Source organism: Rattus rattus, chromosome 4 (assembly GCF_011064425.1).
Source record: "Rattus rattus isolate New Zealand chromosome 4, Rrattus_CSIRO_v1, whole genome shotgun sequence".
NCBI classification, from domain to species: domain Eukaryota; kingdom Metazoa; phylum Chordata; class Mammalia; order Rodentia; family Muridae; genus Rattus; species Rattus rattus.
In genome coordinates this window covers 162,045,237-162,061,932 of record NC_046157.1, presented here as the reverse complement: position 1 = coordinate 162,061,932, position 16,696 = coordinate 162,045,237, and the positions used below count along the sequence as shown (strand labels likewise).

At 49.5% G+C, this 16,696-nt stretch overlaps 1 protein-coding gene across 1 annotated transcript in view; it reads left to right on the top strand.

Annotated features, from left to right (window-relative positions):
* Window positions 1-15,735, top strand: part of Iqca1 (IQ motif containing with AAA domain 1) — a 111,372-nt gene extending 95,637 nt beyond the window's left edge. The window contains exons 16-19 of the mRNA XM_032899616.1: window positions 2,835-2,921; window positions 7,374-7,551; window positions 10,891-11,129; window positions 15,157-15,735. Coding sequence (XP_032755507.1) covers window positions 2,835-2,921; window positions 7,374-7,551; window positions 10,891-11,129; window positions 15,157-15,276 — 624 coding nt within the window. The 3' untranslated portion in view covers window positions 15,277-15,735. The remainder of the gene's footprint in view (window positions 1-2,834; window positions 2,922-7,373; window positions 7,552-10,890; window positions 11,130-15,156) is intronic.
* Window positions 15,736-16,696: the final 961 nt, after the last annotated feature.

Below are 16,696 nucleotides of genomic sequence, written 5' to 3'. Positions count from 1 at the left end.
TTGTGCCGGTCACTCCTCAGATCATTGGTTTGAGGTTTTTTCAGCCCCCACCTTCACTAGCAGCCGTGCAAAGCTACGCCAGAGTTTGAGGGGATGGCAGTGGTGGGCTTGGGATTTGGAGAGAAGGGAGAGGCATGAGAAGGGCCAGGCCAGACTGTTTTAATCTGTTACGAGCACAGACTGAAGATGTGCATGTGCATGTGTGTGTGCGTGTGCATGTGCATGTGCGTGTGCGTGTGCGTGTGCGTGTGCGTGTGCGTGTGCGTGTGCATGTGTGTGAATGTACTTACCAGTCCATGTGTGTGGAGTCAGAGGTCAGTATTGTTTGTCTTCCTCAATCATTCACCACTACCATTTTGTTTTGTTTTGTTTTGTTTTATTAGATATATTTCTTTACTTATATTTCAAACGTTATTCCCCTTCCCATTTTCCTGTCCATAAGCCCCCATTCCCTCCCCTCCACTCCCCCATACATCCCCTATTGCCCCCCCCTGCACTGGGGGTCCAACCTTGGCAGGACCAAGGGCTTTCCCTTCCACTGGTGCCCCAACAAGGCTATTCTCTGCTACATATGAGGTTGGAGCCCTGGGTCAGTCCATGCATAGTCTTTGGGCAGTGGTTTAGTCTCTGGAAGCTCTGGTTGGTTGACATTGTTGTTTTTATGGGGTTACAAGCTCCTTCAACTCTTTCAATAATTCCTCTAATTCCCCCTAAAGGGGTCCTATTCTCTGTTTGGTGGTTTGCTGCTAGCATTGACCTCTGTATTGGACGTGCTCTGGATGTGTCTCTCAGGAGAGATCTATATCTGGTCCCTTTCAGCATGCATTTTCTAGCTTCATCAATCTTATCCAGTTTTGGTGGCTGTATATATATGGGCCACATGCAGGTCAGGCTCTGAATGGCCATTCCTTGAGTTGCTGCTCTAAACTTTGCTCCATATCCCCTCCTCTGGATATTGTTTCCCCTTTTAAGAAGGATTGGGAGCTTCCACATTTTGGTCATCCTTCTTCTTGAGCTTCCTGTGGTCTGCACCACCTTGTTTTTTAAGACAGGGTCTCTCACTGAAACTGATCTGCCTGCTTTGGCTGGACAGCTTAGGCAGCAGACCCCAGAGACCCTTCTGTCTCCAGCTCCCAGCACTGAGATACACACAGCACTATGTAACCTCCCTCCTAGGGGCTGGGGATCCAAGCGCAGGGTCCCCATGCTTGCACAGCAAGCCTTTCTTAACGAGCCATCTCCCCAGTCCCTTGACTGAACTTTTGTTCTCATTTTCTCTGGCAATCAAAATCTAGGAAAGGAAAAAATGTCTGTTGGGTTCTGCTGCCAAAAATAAACCACAAGAAGGCAAGCCAAAACAAAGTCCCCATGATGGAGGTTACCCCAAATTCATGAGGTCACAGTGGTTTGGGATAGGGCTCATTAGAAGAACCAATGTCCATGAAGAAAGAGAGCTAGGCTTGTAGCAGCAGAGAGTGTTTGTGTCTTCATCCTCCACGCGATCATCTCCAGAGCCCTCGGTCCTCTCCCCTGAAATAGGGACTCGGGAACTGTCCACTTCTGGTATAGAACAGACAAGGAACCATCATATGCATCTGCATCACCCCTGCTTCCCACACCATGCCAGCCTCTGTCCTACCTCTGCCATTTTGGAGCTGTGCAGCTCAGGTCACCTCTGCCCTTCAGTGTCCCGGTCTATAAATAGGGTGTTTTTAATGGGACCTACTCTATGGGATTAAATTGAGGGCTTCACATGCATGCTGGCTCCGGCGTGTGCAGTGCCTGTGCTGTGTGCCTGGTACGAAGTAGCCCTGTTGCTCGCTGCTGGCCCGCCCTCGGCTACACAGAGTCTGAGGATTGGGGGTTAAGAATAAGACTTGGATTCTCAAACTCTATGGCCCAGGGTCTAAAGGCCGAATGCCTCCCCAACTGTGCCAGCTCCTATGGTTTGCTGAGTGTCCTAATGTGTTGGGGGACACAGATGCATGTGACCCAGGTGTTGGACGGAGCTCAATCAACGTCTTCTTTGTCTCTGAGATATGTAATCTATTTTCTCACTTGGCACATAAAGCAAGGGAAACACACTTGGCCATCCTCCCCTAATTTCTATCAGTTGGCGAGTAAATAACGTTGCCCTAACAAGAAGTGTATAAATATGAGCTCCTAACATTGGCCATACACTGCAGCCGATGTCGCCTTTACCCGCCACGGTTTCTCACAAAGTGCAAACTGCTGCAAAATACTTGAACTCCACTACTGGGTGGGTGCTTTGAAGAGATTGTTAGGCATGTGGCAATTATTCACATGCCTTGGTTAAGTCCAGTCCCAACTCTGCCATGAATCCCTGCTCGCTCTAGAAAGGCCCGGAGCCACCATCGTGCAGGGGAGTCTCAGTCACAAAGGCACCGGGGAACAGAGATATACAAATAGCATCACGGGAGCCTGTGATGAAACTGTCTTCTCATAGCAAGCAAACCTGGGAATGTGAGTGGCCCGTGATTAAAGCACGTGGCGTGGGTCCCATTCGCTTTCAGACGAGAACCAGGGGCCTAGGACAAACCAAGCCAGGCAGGGGCTCTGGGCTCTGATACAGGAATGTGTCCATTAGGACGGGCCTGCAGTGGCAGGGGCCTGTCCCGCCCCATGGCCCCACCACCATCACCACCCCCCCAGGCAGGGACAGAGATGCAAAGTGCATGGGTGATAGCCTCGATGAGGCAGGTGACATCGAGGGCCTGCCTTCCTCAAGGTGTGCCAGTCACGCTTCAGGGGAGGAGGACAAATGTCCCTCAGGAAGAAGCGTTCACCTCGAGGCTGGCTCTTGTCCTTTGCAGGTAGCTCGCCAGCTTCAGCCGTCCGTGGTGTGGATCCAGGACACAGAGAAAACCTTCTACAAGAAAGTCCCGCAGGCCGAGAAACGGGTGAGTCCTCCTGGCTGCTTAGTTTTCATTCCCGATGGCTCCCCTCACAAGGGGACATCTCCACTTTTGAAGAAAGTCTTAGTTTTCCAAGGAGACGCGGGGGCTTTAAGTCCCTCCACAGAAGGCTCTCTCCGTAAGTGCTTGTCAGGGTTTGAAAGAAGCCAGCGCCTTGAATTTTATGAGGCATAATTTGGAAGGGGAAGAAAATGCCAGAGAGAGGGAAGGAGGGAAGCCAAACATGATTCAGAAGAAAGAAACAATTCAGAGAACTTTGCTCAGTTACAGCCAGAGGCACACACGGAGTTATTATTACCATTTCCTATTGTTCAGAATAATAAATAGCAAAGGGCCCGAAATTCTCGAACAAAGGCCATCAACAACACAGCTAAGTGCCCTGCGTCCAGAGCCTCTGGGGAGCTCCGTCTCAATTGCTTCCTTCCTCCGTTTCTCTCCTTTCAATGCCCCCTCCCCCACACTTCCCCCCACAAATCACCAGAAAATTTCCCACAAGTTTAAAAAAAAAATCACAGATACACAGGCTTGTTATTCCACACCAATTTGTACCAAAGCAAATAGTGGTTAGCTGCGGATTTCTGATTAAATCGGTAAGGATTTTAATCACTTATGTATTATACATTTTCAGCAGGTAGAGGTGATTTGGGTAAAGCCCGAAAGCTCAATCTTTGCTTCTCCAAATGAGCCCTGATTGCCCTGTCATTTCAAACCCTCTTAGGAAGACTCGTTTGTTACATATAGTTCATCTGGGAAGCCAGTGTTAGCGCCCTCTGCTGACCATGTTGAGACATTGGGGGGGGGAGTCCCAGTCTGCCTTCCAAAGAGCAGCGCAGGGCTGGGCTTAGCCAGGGTTCACATACATGATGTCGTCAGAACGTGGATTGCTAACAGACAAGGCGATTCACTGTCCCACAGGACTCCAGCCTGGTTGATGTGAAACTCAGGAGGCCTGGGCTGCAGGCCGGCTGTGCCACTCACCTTAGCTGGCTGTGCGTTTGTCATCAAACTCGACCCCTCTCAGTCTCTACTTATTTAGTCATCAGCCAGAAGAACCTCTGAGTTCAGGAAATTTGTCTGGCTTCCTCTCCCAAGAGTCCTTAGCTCGAAAGCAACCTAAGTCCAAAAAAAATTTTTTTAAAAATCTGAGGAACATGATAAAAGAGTGGGCAGCCGCAGCAAGTGAGATGCCTCACACGGGGAAGCAGCCAGGCAGGAAGCTGGTAGAGATGGAGAAGTCAGTGGTACAGATGAGCCACCTCTCCAGACCCCACAACCGCCACTCACAGCTGGCTAGAAGATCCTTTCCTGTGAGAGGAAAGACCACAAATCACACAGGCTGGAAGAGCCTTAATGCGGAGGGGACTTTTCCTTCAGATGCAGGTCCAGCCATCCGTCCTCCTCTGTCCCATAGCTCCCCTGGGACCATGCTAGGCCTCTCCTGGGACCTGCCTCTGAAGACCTCTTGTCTTAGGAGCCAACAATGAAAAGCTCTGGAATTCTTCCTCCTCTTCCTCCTCCTCCCCTCTTCCTCCTCCTCTCCCTCCTCCTCCTCCTCCCTCCTCATTCCCCCCCCCCCTCCTCCTCCCCCCCCCCCCCCTCCTCTTCCCCCCTCCCCTCTTCCTCCCCCTCTTCTCCCTCTTCCTCCCCCTCCTCCCCCTCCTCTTCTTCCTCCTCCCCTTCCTCTTCCTCCCCCTCCTCTTCTTCCTCCTCCCCTTCCTCCTCCTCTTCCTCCTCTTCTTCCTCTTCTTCCTCCTGCTGCTCATTCCTGTTCCTCCATGTCAGCCCAGCCACCTCAGAATTTTCAGAAAAGTCCAGTGTTGGGGGTGCAGGGATCCACACCCCCGGCTCTACCCTGGCAGACTCTCGCAGGTGCCTGCCTCATGGTGTTGCTATAAGCAGCCGGTCAGTCACGTCAGAGACGAAGGTAACGACTGAGACAAGGGCGCCTGCTCCTGCATTTACTGCACCATTACCCTTTGTTACTTCATCTAGCCCCGGCCTTCCCTGCTGCCACAATAGGTCTCCACCGGGGAATTGCTTGCTTTGTTGGCGCTGGCTGCGACGCTCATTTTGTGGAGCTAACTGCAGAAAAGCAAATTGAAATTGCCGTGTGGATGCTAGCCACTAATTTGAAATTGCACACGGTAATACAGTCGTGAGAGACTGGCAGGCCAGCCGTGGGGGGTGGCGGATGTGGAGGTGGCCAGCTAATCAGGAGCTGTTTCCTAGCGTGATTGATGAGCAGGCCCGTGCTGAATGAACAGCTCTGAAATGGAACTGTACCGGCCTGAGCACTGGGGAGCCGTGGACCGGATGAACACACCCCTGCTTTCCTATTCCCCATCCAAGAGAATGCACACCTCCTTGGTGTGATGGTGTCACCATGGATGCCACCCAGGATCAACATTTGTCATCCAAATAGGCTACTTAATTTCAGATCTCCCTGCCATTTCAGGACAGGCAAGTAGCAATATCCCGCCTCAGAAGGGAGAAAGTGGGCACTGCCATCACCATAGCAACTGGGCTACTAAGGGTGAATGGGCTCAGCCAGGCAGGTGTGTCCCTGTTTCGAGCCTTGCAGAACCCTCAGGTTAATCGTTCCTCCATCAGTCTTTGGGGGGCTCACACGCACACCCCTCACATCCTACCCATCCCTAAAGGGCTTGCTAGCTCTACTGCTTCTTAAAGGCCTAGTCTACCCTTCCCGTCTCCACACCATAGAAAGTGCCTTTGAAAAGCACCACAGCACAGAAGTAGCACAAGACCTCTCCGAGAACTACAGAACCGTTGAGCGATTTCGAAGACCTAAACAGACCGGAAGACATTCGGTATGCGTGGGTAGGAGATTTAATGCTGCTAAGATGGAGTCGTTAGGCTGCTGACTGCAATAAAACCCTGACCAAAGCCAACTTAATGAAGGAAAAGATGTGGTACATTAAGGGCAGCCAGGGCAGGAGCTTAAGCAGAACCCAGGGTCAGGAACTGGAGCCGAGACCGTGGGGGATGCTACTCACTGGTATGGTCCTCATTACTTTCTCAATCCTGCTTTCTTAACAACTCAGTCACCTGCCCAGTGATGGCTCCGCCCACAGTAGTCTAGGACCTCCCACACCAAGCATTAATCAAGAAGATGCCCCACAGGGACGTGCTCTCGGGCCAATCTGATGGAGGCAGTTTCTCCACTGAGGTTCCCTCCTCCAAGAGGGCCCTAGCTTGTGTGACAAACTAACCAGAAAGATGGTGTCTCTCCAAGATCCGGCTACAGGTGCAGTACAACCCCCACAACATGGCACACTTAAAGCTAATCCTAAGTTTGTGTGGAAATTCGAGAAACCCAGACAAAATAATGAAGCCCCCAATGTCTAGTAAGCTAAATTCTACAGCTTCCCAAAGGAGATACCAATTGACCACTAAGTTCATGACAAGATGCAGAATACCATTAGTCACTCGTTAACAGGAGCCAGGTGACCAAGCCTGGGCGTGGGCATCTCTGCCTAAGCTTCCTTCCCATGCTTCCTCCTCATCTAGTCATACAGTGAGACTGAACTCCAAGGCAGGCATTGCCCACGGCAGCTGGGTCAGCTCTGCTTCTCCCTGGGGTCCTGAGCAGAACTCATCCACACTCCGGCTTCCCCTCTTGGTGTGTGGCTTAGGGTTTTACTGCTGTGAACAGACACCATGACCAGGGCAACTCTTATAAGGACAACATTTAACTGGGACTGGCTTGCAGGTTCGGTCCAGTATCATTAAGGCAGGAGCATGGCAGCATCCAGGCAGGCATGGTGCAGGAGGAGCTGAGAGTTCTACATCTTCATCTGAAGGCTGCTAGCGGAAGACTGACTTCCAGGCAGCTAGGATGAGGGTCTTAAACCCACACCCACAGAGTCACACCTACTCCAACAGGGCCACACCTCCTAATAGTGCCCTTCCCAGGACTGAGCATATACACACCATAACAGAGTGAATATGGCACTGAAATACAGCTTGGAGCTGCCATTGAGGTGCTGAAACAGTGGCAAAGTCCTTGGTGACATGAGATCCAGGACCTTGGGTCCTCATGGTGCCTTGAGCAGCAAAGAAAAACTTGAGTCCATTTTCTGGACAGCTCAGAACAAAGTGGGCCTCCTGCCTCAGAAGTCAGCCTTCGGGAGTGGCCCCACTGAGGGTCCAAGTCTGGGGTCCCCCAGCAGGCGCTTCCTTTGCTTCTTCCTTGATCCCAAGTCTGAATGCTGAAGGTCAAAGGCAGGTTACTGCCAAAAGAAGAAGCCAGCCAAGGAGGCGCTTTCCAAGGCTCATCCAGGGCCAAACTTTGAGAAGCTGAGAACAGAACGTCAAAGTGGCCTCACCAAGAGTACACCACCACACATGCCCCTTCATGTTCTCTGCTCTCAGTTTCCTTCTCCCTGTGACCTAATCTTTCCCCTCTCCTCCTCCCAGAATGAGCCAAAACGCCTAAAAAAATACCTCCCCAAACTCCTGAAGCTCCTGAGACCAGACGACAGGATCCTGATTGTGGGGACCACACACCGACCCTTCGATGCCGAGCTTCAGTCCTTCTGCAGAGTTTACCAAAAGATCATTTTGGTTCCCAGACCCGACTATGCCTCCAGATACGGCAAGTATCATAGGGCTTTCCATGAGGCACTGAGGCCAGGGACCAGGGCCTGCTTGCAGGCGAGTAGAGCAGGAGAGCTGTGGGAGGGCTCAGAACAGTGTTTCTCAACCTGTGGTTCACAACCCCTTTGGGGAATCGAGTATCAGATATCCTATATATCAGATATTTATATCACGATTCATCACAATACAAAATTGCAGTTATAAAGTAGCTATGAAATGATTTTATGGTTAGGGGAACTGTATTAAAGGGTCACAGCATTAGGAAGGTTGAGGACCACTGGCTTAGATGACTGTGGGCACTTCAGGAGCCAAGGTTGTTAGTCACTCTGTCTGCAAAGAGTGTGATCCTGGCTTCATAAAACCCACGCTGCACACAGCAAAGAAGACACTAGGACCTGTTAGGTCTCTCTCTATCCACCTGGGGCGTGTCCGTCATGAAGGCCCACAGTGGCTCTTCACAGCCAGACAGACCAGAACAACAGAGGATTAGATGGGTCGGTGGGTGTCACAGGTGACGTAACTGGAAAGAGTAGGAGGGAGCTGTGGAGAAGGCTGGGCAGACATGGAGGAAGTGAGGAGAGTATGCAGAGATAAGGAAAAATGAAGAGACTCTGCAGAACGGAGGGCCGTGAGGACCCTGCTCCTGCAGCAGCGTGGAGGACTCCACTCCTCCCAGTGCTCCCCTCCCTCCTCATCTCACTTACTCCATTCTCCTCAGTGCTCCCCTCCCTCCTCATCTCACTTACTCCATTCTCCTCAGTGCTCCCCTCCCTCCTCATCTCACTTACTCCTTACTCCATTCCCTCAGTGCTCCCTCCTCCTCATCTCACTTACTCCATTCCCCCAGTGCTCCCCTCCCTCCTCATCTCACTTACTCCATTCCCCTCAGTGCTCCCCTCCCTCCTCATCTCACTTACTCCACTCCTCCCAGTGCTCCCTCCCTCCTCATCTCCTTACTCCATTCCCCCAGTGCTCCCCTCCCTCCCTCATCTCACTTACTCCATTCCCCAGTGCTCCCCCTCCCTCCTCATCTCACTTACTCCATTCCCCCCAGTGCTCCCCTCCCTCCCCATCTCACTTACTCCATTCCCCCAGTGCCCCCCCTCCCTCCTCATCTCACTTACTCCATTCTCCCAGTGCTCCCTCCCTCCTCATCTCACTTACTCCATTCCCCAGTGCTCCCTCCCTCCTCATCTCACTTACTCCATTCCTCCCAGTGCTCCCCTCCCTCCTCATCTCACTTACTCCATTCTCCTCAGTGCTCCCCTCCCCCCTCATCTCACTTACTCCATCCCCCTCACTCCTCCCCTCCCTCCTCATCCCACTTACTCCATTCCCCCAGTGCTCCCCTCCTCCCTCATCTCACTTACTCCATTCCCCAGTGCTCCCTCCTCCTCATCTCACTTACTCCATTCCCCTCAGTGCTCCCCTCCCTCCTCATCTCACTTACTCCACTCCATCCCCTCAGTGCTCCCCCTCCCTCCTCATCTCACTTACTCCATTCCCCTCAGTGCTCCCCTCCCTCCTCATCTCACTTACTCCATTCCCCTCAGTGCTCCCCTCCCTCCTCATCTCACTTACTCCATTCCCCTCAGTGCTCCCCTCCCTCCTCATCTCACTTACTCCATTCCCCTCAGTGCTCCCCTCCCTCCTCATCTCACTTACTCCATTCCCCTCAGTGCTCCCCTCCTCCCTCATCTCACTCTACCCATTCCCCTCAGTGCCCCCTCCTCCTCATCTCACTTACTCCATTCCCCCAGTGCTCCCTCCCCCTCATCTCACTTCCCATTCCCCTCAGTGCTCCCCTCCCTCCTCATCTCACTTACTCCATTCCCCCAGTGCTCCCTCCCTCCTCCCTCATCTCACTTACTCCATTCCCCCAGTGCTCCCCTCCTCCTCATCTCACTTCCACTCCTCCCAGTGCTCCCTCCCTCCTCATCTCACTTACTCCATTCCCCTCAGTGCCCCCTCCCTCCTCATCTCACTTACTCCATTCCCCCCAGTGCTCCCCTCCCTCCTCATCTCACTTACTCCATTCCCCCCAGTACTCTCTTACTCCACTCCCAGTGCTCCCCTCCTCCTCATCTCACTTACTCCATTCCCCTCAGTGCTCCCCTCCCTCCTCATCTCACTTACTCCATTCCCCTCAGTGCTCCCCTCCCTCCTCATCTCACTCACTTTTCCTTTTCTCTTATTGCACATATTTTATATAGCTTTGTGCCAAAGAGACACTGTGGTCATCCTTAAGATGACTACAGCATTAGGCTTAGCTTTGGATTGCGTGGCTTCAGTTGTCTAACAAAACCATAGCCTTTAACAGGAAGCTGTCGACAGACATCACAGGCAATCGGAGTTCGTGACAAAAATAAATAAATAAAAACTGGCAGGTACCTCCAAGAGCTCAGGTGATCGTATAGATACTGTCCTAAATGGTTTGTGGCTCCATTATCTTGGTGGAAAAGGCATCCCTTCCTCATGGGCAGGGAGTGCCTCTAACAGAAGGTTCCCCCAACCCCAGTACCCATCTGATGAGCTGCAGTCAGCCAGCACGTTAACAGCCATCAGGGGAAAGCAGAAAGTACACTTGCTCTATTTAGTCCCATGTATGGTGTTCCTATGTGGAGTCTGCACCAGCTAATAGAAAATGGGAATTTATATTCTTACTCCAGTTACAACAATAATACAAGAAATGAACCTTATAATTAAAAAGAGAGAGTCATTCATCTCCCCACTTATCCAAACTCTCGGGAAAACACAGCACTCCAAAAGGCAGTGAAACCACATACACCCAGGGTCAATTTCCTGTCTCGAGAGTTGCCACATTAAAACCACACAAGTTTCGTTTTCCTTTGTGAGTTTACAAGAGCCCTGAGTTGGAACCACACAGACCGGAGGGTCTCCAGTAAGCATCCATGTGCTGGAAGAGCCTCCAGAGGAGTGGCATCTGACTGATTCAACCGTCTTCTCTCTCTCTGTCTCTGTCTCTGTCTCTGTCTCTCTCTCTCTCTCTCTCTCTCTCTCTCTCTTTCCTTTCTCTCTCTCTCTTTCCCTCTCTCTCTCTCTTTCCCTCTCTCTCTCCCTCCCTCTCTCTCTCCCTCTCTCTCTCCCTCTCTCTCTCTCCCTCTCTCTCTCTCTCTCTCTCTGTCTCTCTCTCTCTATGTCTCTCTGTCTCTGTGTGTGTGTGTGTGTGTGTGTGAGAGAGAGAGAGAGAGAGAGAGACAGAGACAGAGACAGAGACAGAGACAGAGAGACTGGGTTTTGAAAGAACTTGGCTAACTAACGTGCCTGGCACTACCGTCATTTGTTCTCTGTCTTTCCCCCATCTTGGATGTGACAGTTCTGTGGAAACAAATCATTCTACGCAACGGAGGTGAGGTCACCAATGCCCTGAACATCAGTTGCCTGGCTAAAGTCACTGACGGCTTTACACAAGGACAGATCGTCCATGTGATCAAAGAGGTGCTCACGGAGCGCAGAATCCGGCACCAGGCTCACAAGCCACTCACTGCCATCGAGTTTATCACCATGATGACCAACATGAACCCTGTGTACAGAGAGGAGGAAGAGAGTTTTAAGGTAACAGAACACCCTGCCAGCCAAATCCTAGGTAAACCCTTGTCCCGTGACCTCCCCTCTCCCTCCAGTTCCTGGCTCCATGGATTTGAGTCCTGCGCCTTAGAGTGAAATTTGAAATTCACCTTTCCAGTCTTTTGCACCTCAGGGCATTTATTTGTCTTGAGAATTTTATTTGCATCTAGGAGGTAGAGCTCATGTCTTCTAGGTTGATCTGTGGCTGTGTAGAGTAACAGCCAAATGGTGGAATTAAGGGATAGCTTAAAAGCCACTGATTTAGACTGGGAGTGTGGAGATGCTTGGTGGCATGCATTTGCCTCGAACAAGGCCCTGGTTTCAGCCTCCAACCCTGCCTGCCAAAAACAAAACCTCTTCCCCCCTCCCCCTCCTTCTCCCTGCCCCTCCCCCTCCTCCCTCCTCCCTCTCCCTCCCTCCTCCATCACCCCATCTCTTCTCCCTCCCCATCTCCCTCTCCCTGTCACCCTCTCCCTCCCTCCTCCATTTCCCCCCTCTTCTCTCCCCTCCTCCCCTCTCCATCTCCCTCTCCCCCTCCATCCCCTCCCCCTCCCTCCTCCACCTTCCCCTCTCTTCTCCCTCTCCACCTCCTCCTCCCCTCCCTTCCTCCTCCATCTCTCCCTCTCTCCTCCCTCCCATCTCCCTCTCTCCCTCCCTTGTCCCTCCCCATCTCCCCCTCTCTCTCATCCTTTATTTTGCTTTTGCTTCACACTTCATATCAGGGACCAAGTTCGAGACAGGGAAAACTATGCCTGACGCCTCTCTCCAGCTGAAGCTCTCTGGTCCCTTCCCTCACGGTATCCTTCCTTCCTCAGTCTCCTGTGGACATACAGTAAGGAACATGACACAGATCACCAAAATTCAGTTTGCCAGTGTTTAGGAACATTCTAATGCATTCATGGCAGGTCTCAGATCCACGGGAGACCTAGAGAGCCTTCATCCCATGTCCTTCTGGAATGAAGCCACCAAGGGCCATGATTTCTTCATCCATGGAGCTGGGCCAAGGCACGTCAGGACGCCTTGACCTGGTGCCTAGGCTGGCTCCTCAGAGGCTCCTTTCTGCCCTTTAGAGCAGTAGTTCTCAACCGTCTAACACTGCAACCCTTTAATTTCGTTCTTCATGTTGTTCTGACCCCAACCATAAAATTATTTCATTGCTACTTCATAACTGTAACTCTGCTGCTGTTATAAGTTGTAATGCAAACATCAGTGTTTTCCCATTTTCTTGTTTTCTGTGTAGCCCTGACTGTCCAAGAATTTAGTCTGTAGACCAGGCTGGCCTCAAACTCAGAGATCCACCTGCCTCTGCCTCCCCTGTGCTGCCATCACCACCACCGCCACCATCCTCAGGCAGGATTTTTTTATTCTATCCTGTTACCTGTTTAAATTGGCATCCTGGTGACTTAACTGTTTATGTTGGTTTAAAAACATATTATCTCCCAGTGACATAATCTTTTCTGAAATTTTATCTTTTTTACCCTTAAAACACTGATTTTCCTAATTATTTTGAGGAATGTGGTTTAGCATGTTAAAATCTAAAGCCTTTTTGTTTTTCTTAACTTTGCAAACTTATCTCTGGGAGTTTCTCCTGTGCCGGATGCTTGGCAACTGACTGTGACTCTAGGCACAAATGCATATCCCTCTCACTTCCATTCTTGATGGATTTAACCACTCTGTTCATCTCTAAAGAAACTGGACCATTTTCACACCATTGCCCTCTTCCCCAATCATAGTGTGGCTCCAGACACAGTACCTGACCCAAAGTAGATCACCCATAGATCTGTTAGTGACACGTATTGAACAGTGAGCAGATGGAATGAGGTCATCACACTTCTGGATGCCATGAGGACCATGGTATCATGGTACAACCACTGGACCATAAACTTCCCCTAACTGTGCTTCTGAGAATGTATCTACTGAGCTCAAAGCTCCTCATGAAACATTCCATCCCATTCCTTGGATGTGGTGGAAAAAATCATGTAATGCTATATGGTGTAATCATTTAGACCTCGCAGTCTTCTGTTTTGGGAGGTAAGCAAAAGTCCCTCAAGGTACCATGACACACAGAGTTTGCGAGGCAAAGGGAGCATATGTTTGCTGCCATCTGACCCTAAGGTCCTCAGCCTAAGCCTGAACTGTTCTAAGTCCAGTAGAACCCTGAAATGAGAGGAGGAGATGAGAAGAGATAATCAGGGAGGGGATAACATTGAAGGAATACTCACTGGAATCTTAAGTAGCCCAGTGTCACTAGCCTATGGATGGACAGGAAACCACTGACCAGAAGAGCAGGGGTGGGGTCTACGGGAGCTGGAGTAGGCCAGAGAACAGTCTCTCCTCGGGGGACTCCAGGAGGCACACAGCCCTACCCATGCCTTAGCCTAAACCAGTGAGACTGTCCCAGTACTGCAAGGTCCCAGGTGTGCTGCTCTTAGTACTGATTTGAGAAATTTACCAAAAGGTGTACGGAAAGGTTTGGAGATCGGAAAAAGAAGGGGTAAGTAGTGTAATCATATTACAGTCTCAAAACAGCTTTTAAATTGCAAAAAGAATAAAATGCTTTAAATACATATAATTTCATTTTCAAGAAAATAAGTAAAAACATGATTTCCATTAAATATGAACTTTTGAAACAGAAAAAAAATACTAAAATAATAAGATAATTACCTTTTAAAACCACAAAACAAAACTTGTAAGTGGGAAAAATAGTAGTTAATTAAATAGTAGCTAATTAAATTAAAACTAAGAGAAGCATGAACTCTCTAGACTAGATAAGGTCAAAGAGCAAACCATGGAACTGGAAATTGGCCCTAGAGAATTCCCCCAAGAAGGCATCACAGAAAAACAGAACATAAAAAATCTATAAAAGTAAAATTTAAACCTACAGAAGACAAATTGAGAGGAATTGGCCTTTAACTAACAGAATTCTCAGAAGAAAAAAACACAAGGTAATACTTGCAGAGAATTTTCCCAAATTAAAAGCATGAGGTATCAGACTAAAAATAAATTCCAGGCAGCCAGTTAGACAAATAGGAGCAAATCCATTTTTGTCAATTATTACAAGTCTAAGCATAAGATTACAAACTAAGCTTAAAAGCTATCAGATTGCCCCCAAAGAAGCAGCATGGACGATCAAGCTTGTCTTTGACAGCAGGAGACACCAGAAAACAGTGACTCACACCCTCAGAGGCAGGGAGGTGGGGGTGATAATCATCTGGCTAGTATTTATATCCAGCTAAACTCGAACCCAAAGGACAGGAAACAGAGTCATTTGGACACAAGTGAATCAAATGGTCTCCCACTCACAGAAAATAACTTGGTAACAGCAAGTTAAACTATGCCTACTTTGGCTCCCAGCATCCACATCAAGTGATGTACAACTGCTATCATTCCAGCTCCAGGTACCAGGGGATCAGGCGCCCTCTTCTGGCCTCCCCAAGTACCTGCACACACACACACACACACACACACACACACACACACACACACACACACACACACACACACACACAAAGAAAGGAGGGCAGAGGAGAGCCGGACAAAGCTTTAATTGATTTATAAGAAAACTAATAACTGGCATTCAGTATAATCATTTGCTGAGGTTATCTGTAAGGTTATAAACTGAAAGGTCTCATGGGTTTTGAATGAAGTATTACCAGTGCCATGTTTTCTACATCGCCTCCCTCAGAGGACGCTGAGGCCTCCTATGGGGCACAACATACATGAGCCAGAAGCCATACTCATTACCAGGACGGCCACCCCCTCAGGCTGTCTTAACTAGGCAGGACTGCACACGGGAGTATGTGGCTCTATAAAACTACAAACTACCAGAGGACACATTTCAAGTCACAGAAATCCAAGCTAGAAATGCAATGGAGACATCTGAACTGAACACACATCCAGTGCCCAGCGTCTAACACCGCTTACCGTCCCCTTCCTAGCAGACGCATCCTTGCCGTCAGGATTATATCAGCATATTCATGTCACTCACCATTTCCTAAACATCTTGTCATTCCAGAACTGGTATGCCAAAACCCCTCTGGGGAGAAAGCGAGTCTTGTCACTAACAGTTGGAGGCGGCAAAGAAAAGGAAAAGGACAAAGGAAAGAAAGGAAAGAAGGGCAAAAAGAAGAAGTAATGTCTTCCTCAGCAGCCACCTCGAGCAACTTTGAGATGGTGTCGGCCCCAGCTTGTCAGGGAGAGGCTCACCCCTGCCCACCTGGGGAAGCCCACCGAGAAGCTAAGATGAGCAGCCACCCCAAGTCACTGTACCCTAACTCCCGTGTTCCGTTATCCTTTAGGAGGCTGCACACCAAGCGAGATGTCCTTACAGCCATATCCACTGCTTGCCACTGTTCCTTAGCTCATGCCAAGTCTGTCTATATCACATTTGCTTTCCGCACCTGCACTCTCCCCAGCTCTCACACTTGTCAGTATTAGTTAGCACCAAGATTACAACGTATAGGGAGGTCTCTCCCACGGTGAGAGTACCTAATTGTATTGTTGGTACACTAGCTCTTTAGTAACCCATATGCACTGTATATTTTGTTGCACATATTTTAATAAATTATTTGCTATAGTCATGAATATCACATAATGAAATGAAGGTGTTGTCCTTGACTTGGTAATTTGGTCGCTGGAACTAAGCAAAATATTCAGTATGGAGTCTGCCAGTCTCCTAGCATTTAGGTGCGGCTTAGGAAGTGCAGTGGCCCCTGCTGATAACTGGACCTCTGGAGATGACTGACCTCTAGAAGCTACCTGACCTCTATAGGCCAAAGACTTAGCAAGAACAACAACATAAAAAAATGGAGTAGGGACTGCAGAGAAGGTTGACAGTGTGTGTGGCTTACACAAGTCCTAGGTTAGGTTCCCAGCAAGCCCAAAGCTCACACATATCCCTAAGCCCAACCCCAGGTATCCACTGACCGCTCTAGCCCCTGAAGACACCCACACTCACATGTGTATCCTGACACAGAAACACACATGCACACACATAATTAAAAATAATAAATCTTTTTTAAAAATAAAAATAGGGTAAGTGCAAATACAATTTAAAAACCTAGATGAGGAACTATAAAGAGATAAATAAAAATATTTGAGGATAGCTGAAGTAAGGGATCAAAATAGAAATTTAAACTTTGCAAAAACATGACAGGCTATTTGGTGGGAAGGAACACTTTAAAATAGTGTTGAGGGGCTTAGTCACAGAGATTACAAAGATGGGGTGATTTCATTTTAATGCAACTGATACCCCCACCTAACAGTTTAGGGTACAACACAGACTCACCATGTCTCCCACTAACAGGCTACACCAGACCCAAAGTTCTCCAAGACCCAGCCACATAGCCCATGGCACACGAAGACTAACTGCTCAGTGATCTCCATCCAGTCACACGCACACCCCAGCCTGTGTCTGTACGGGGAGGGCGGCACATATGAGCAGACACAGAGACCCTCACTGCCCCCTCAAACCTCGGACACAGTCTGTGCATACCAGAAAGTGCAGTTGTCCCAGAAAAATCCTAGAAGAGAAATTTCTGGGCCCAGTCATCTAT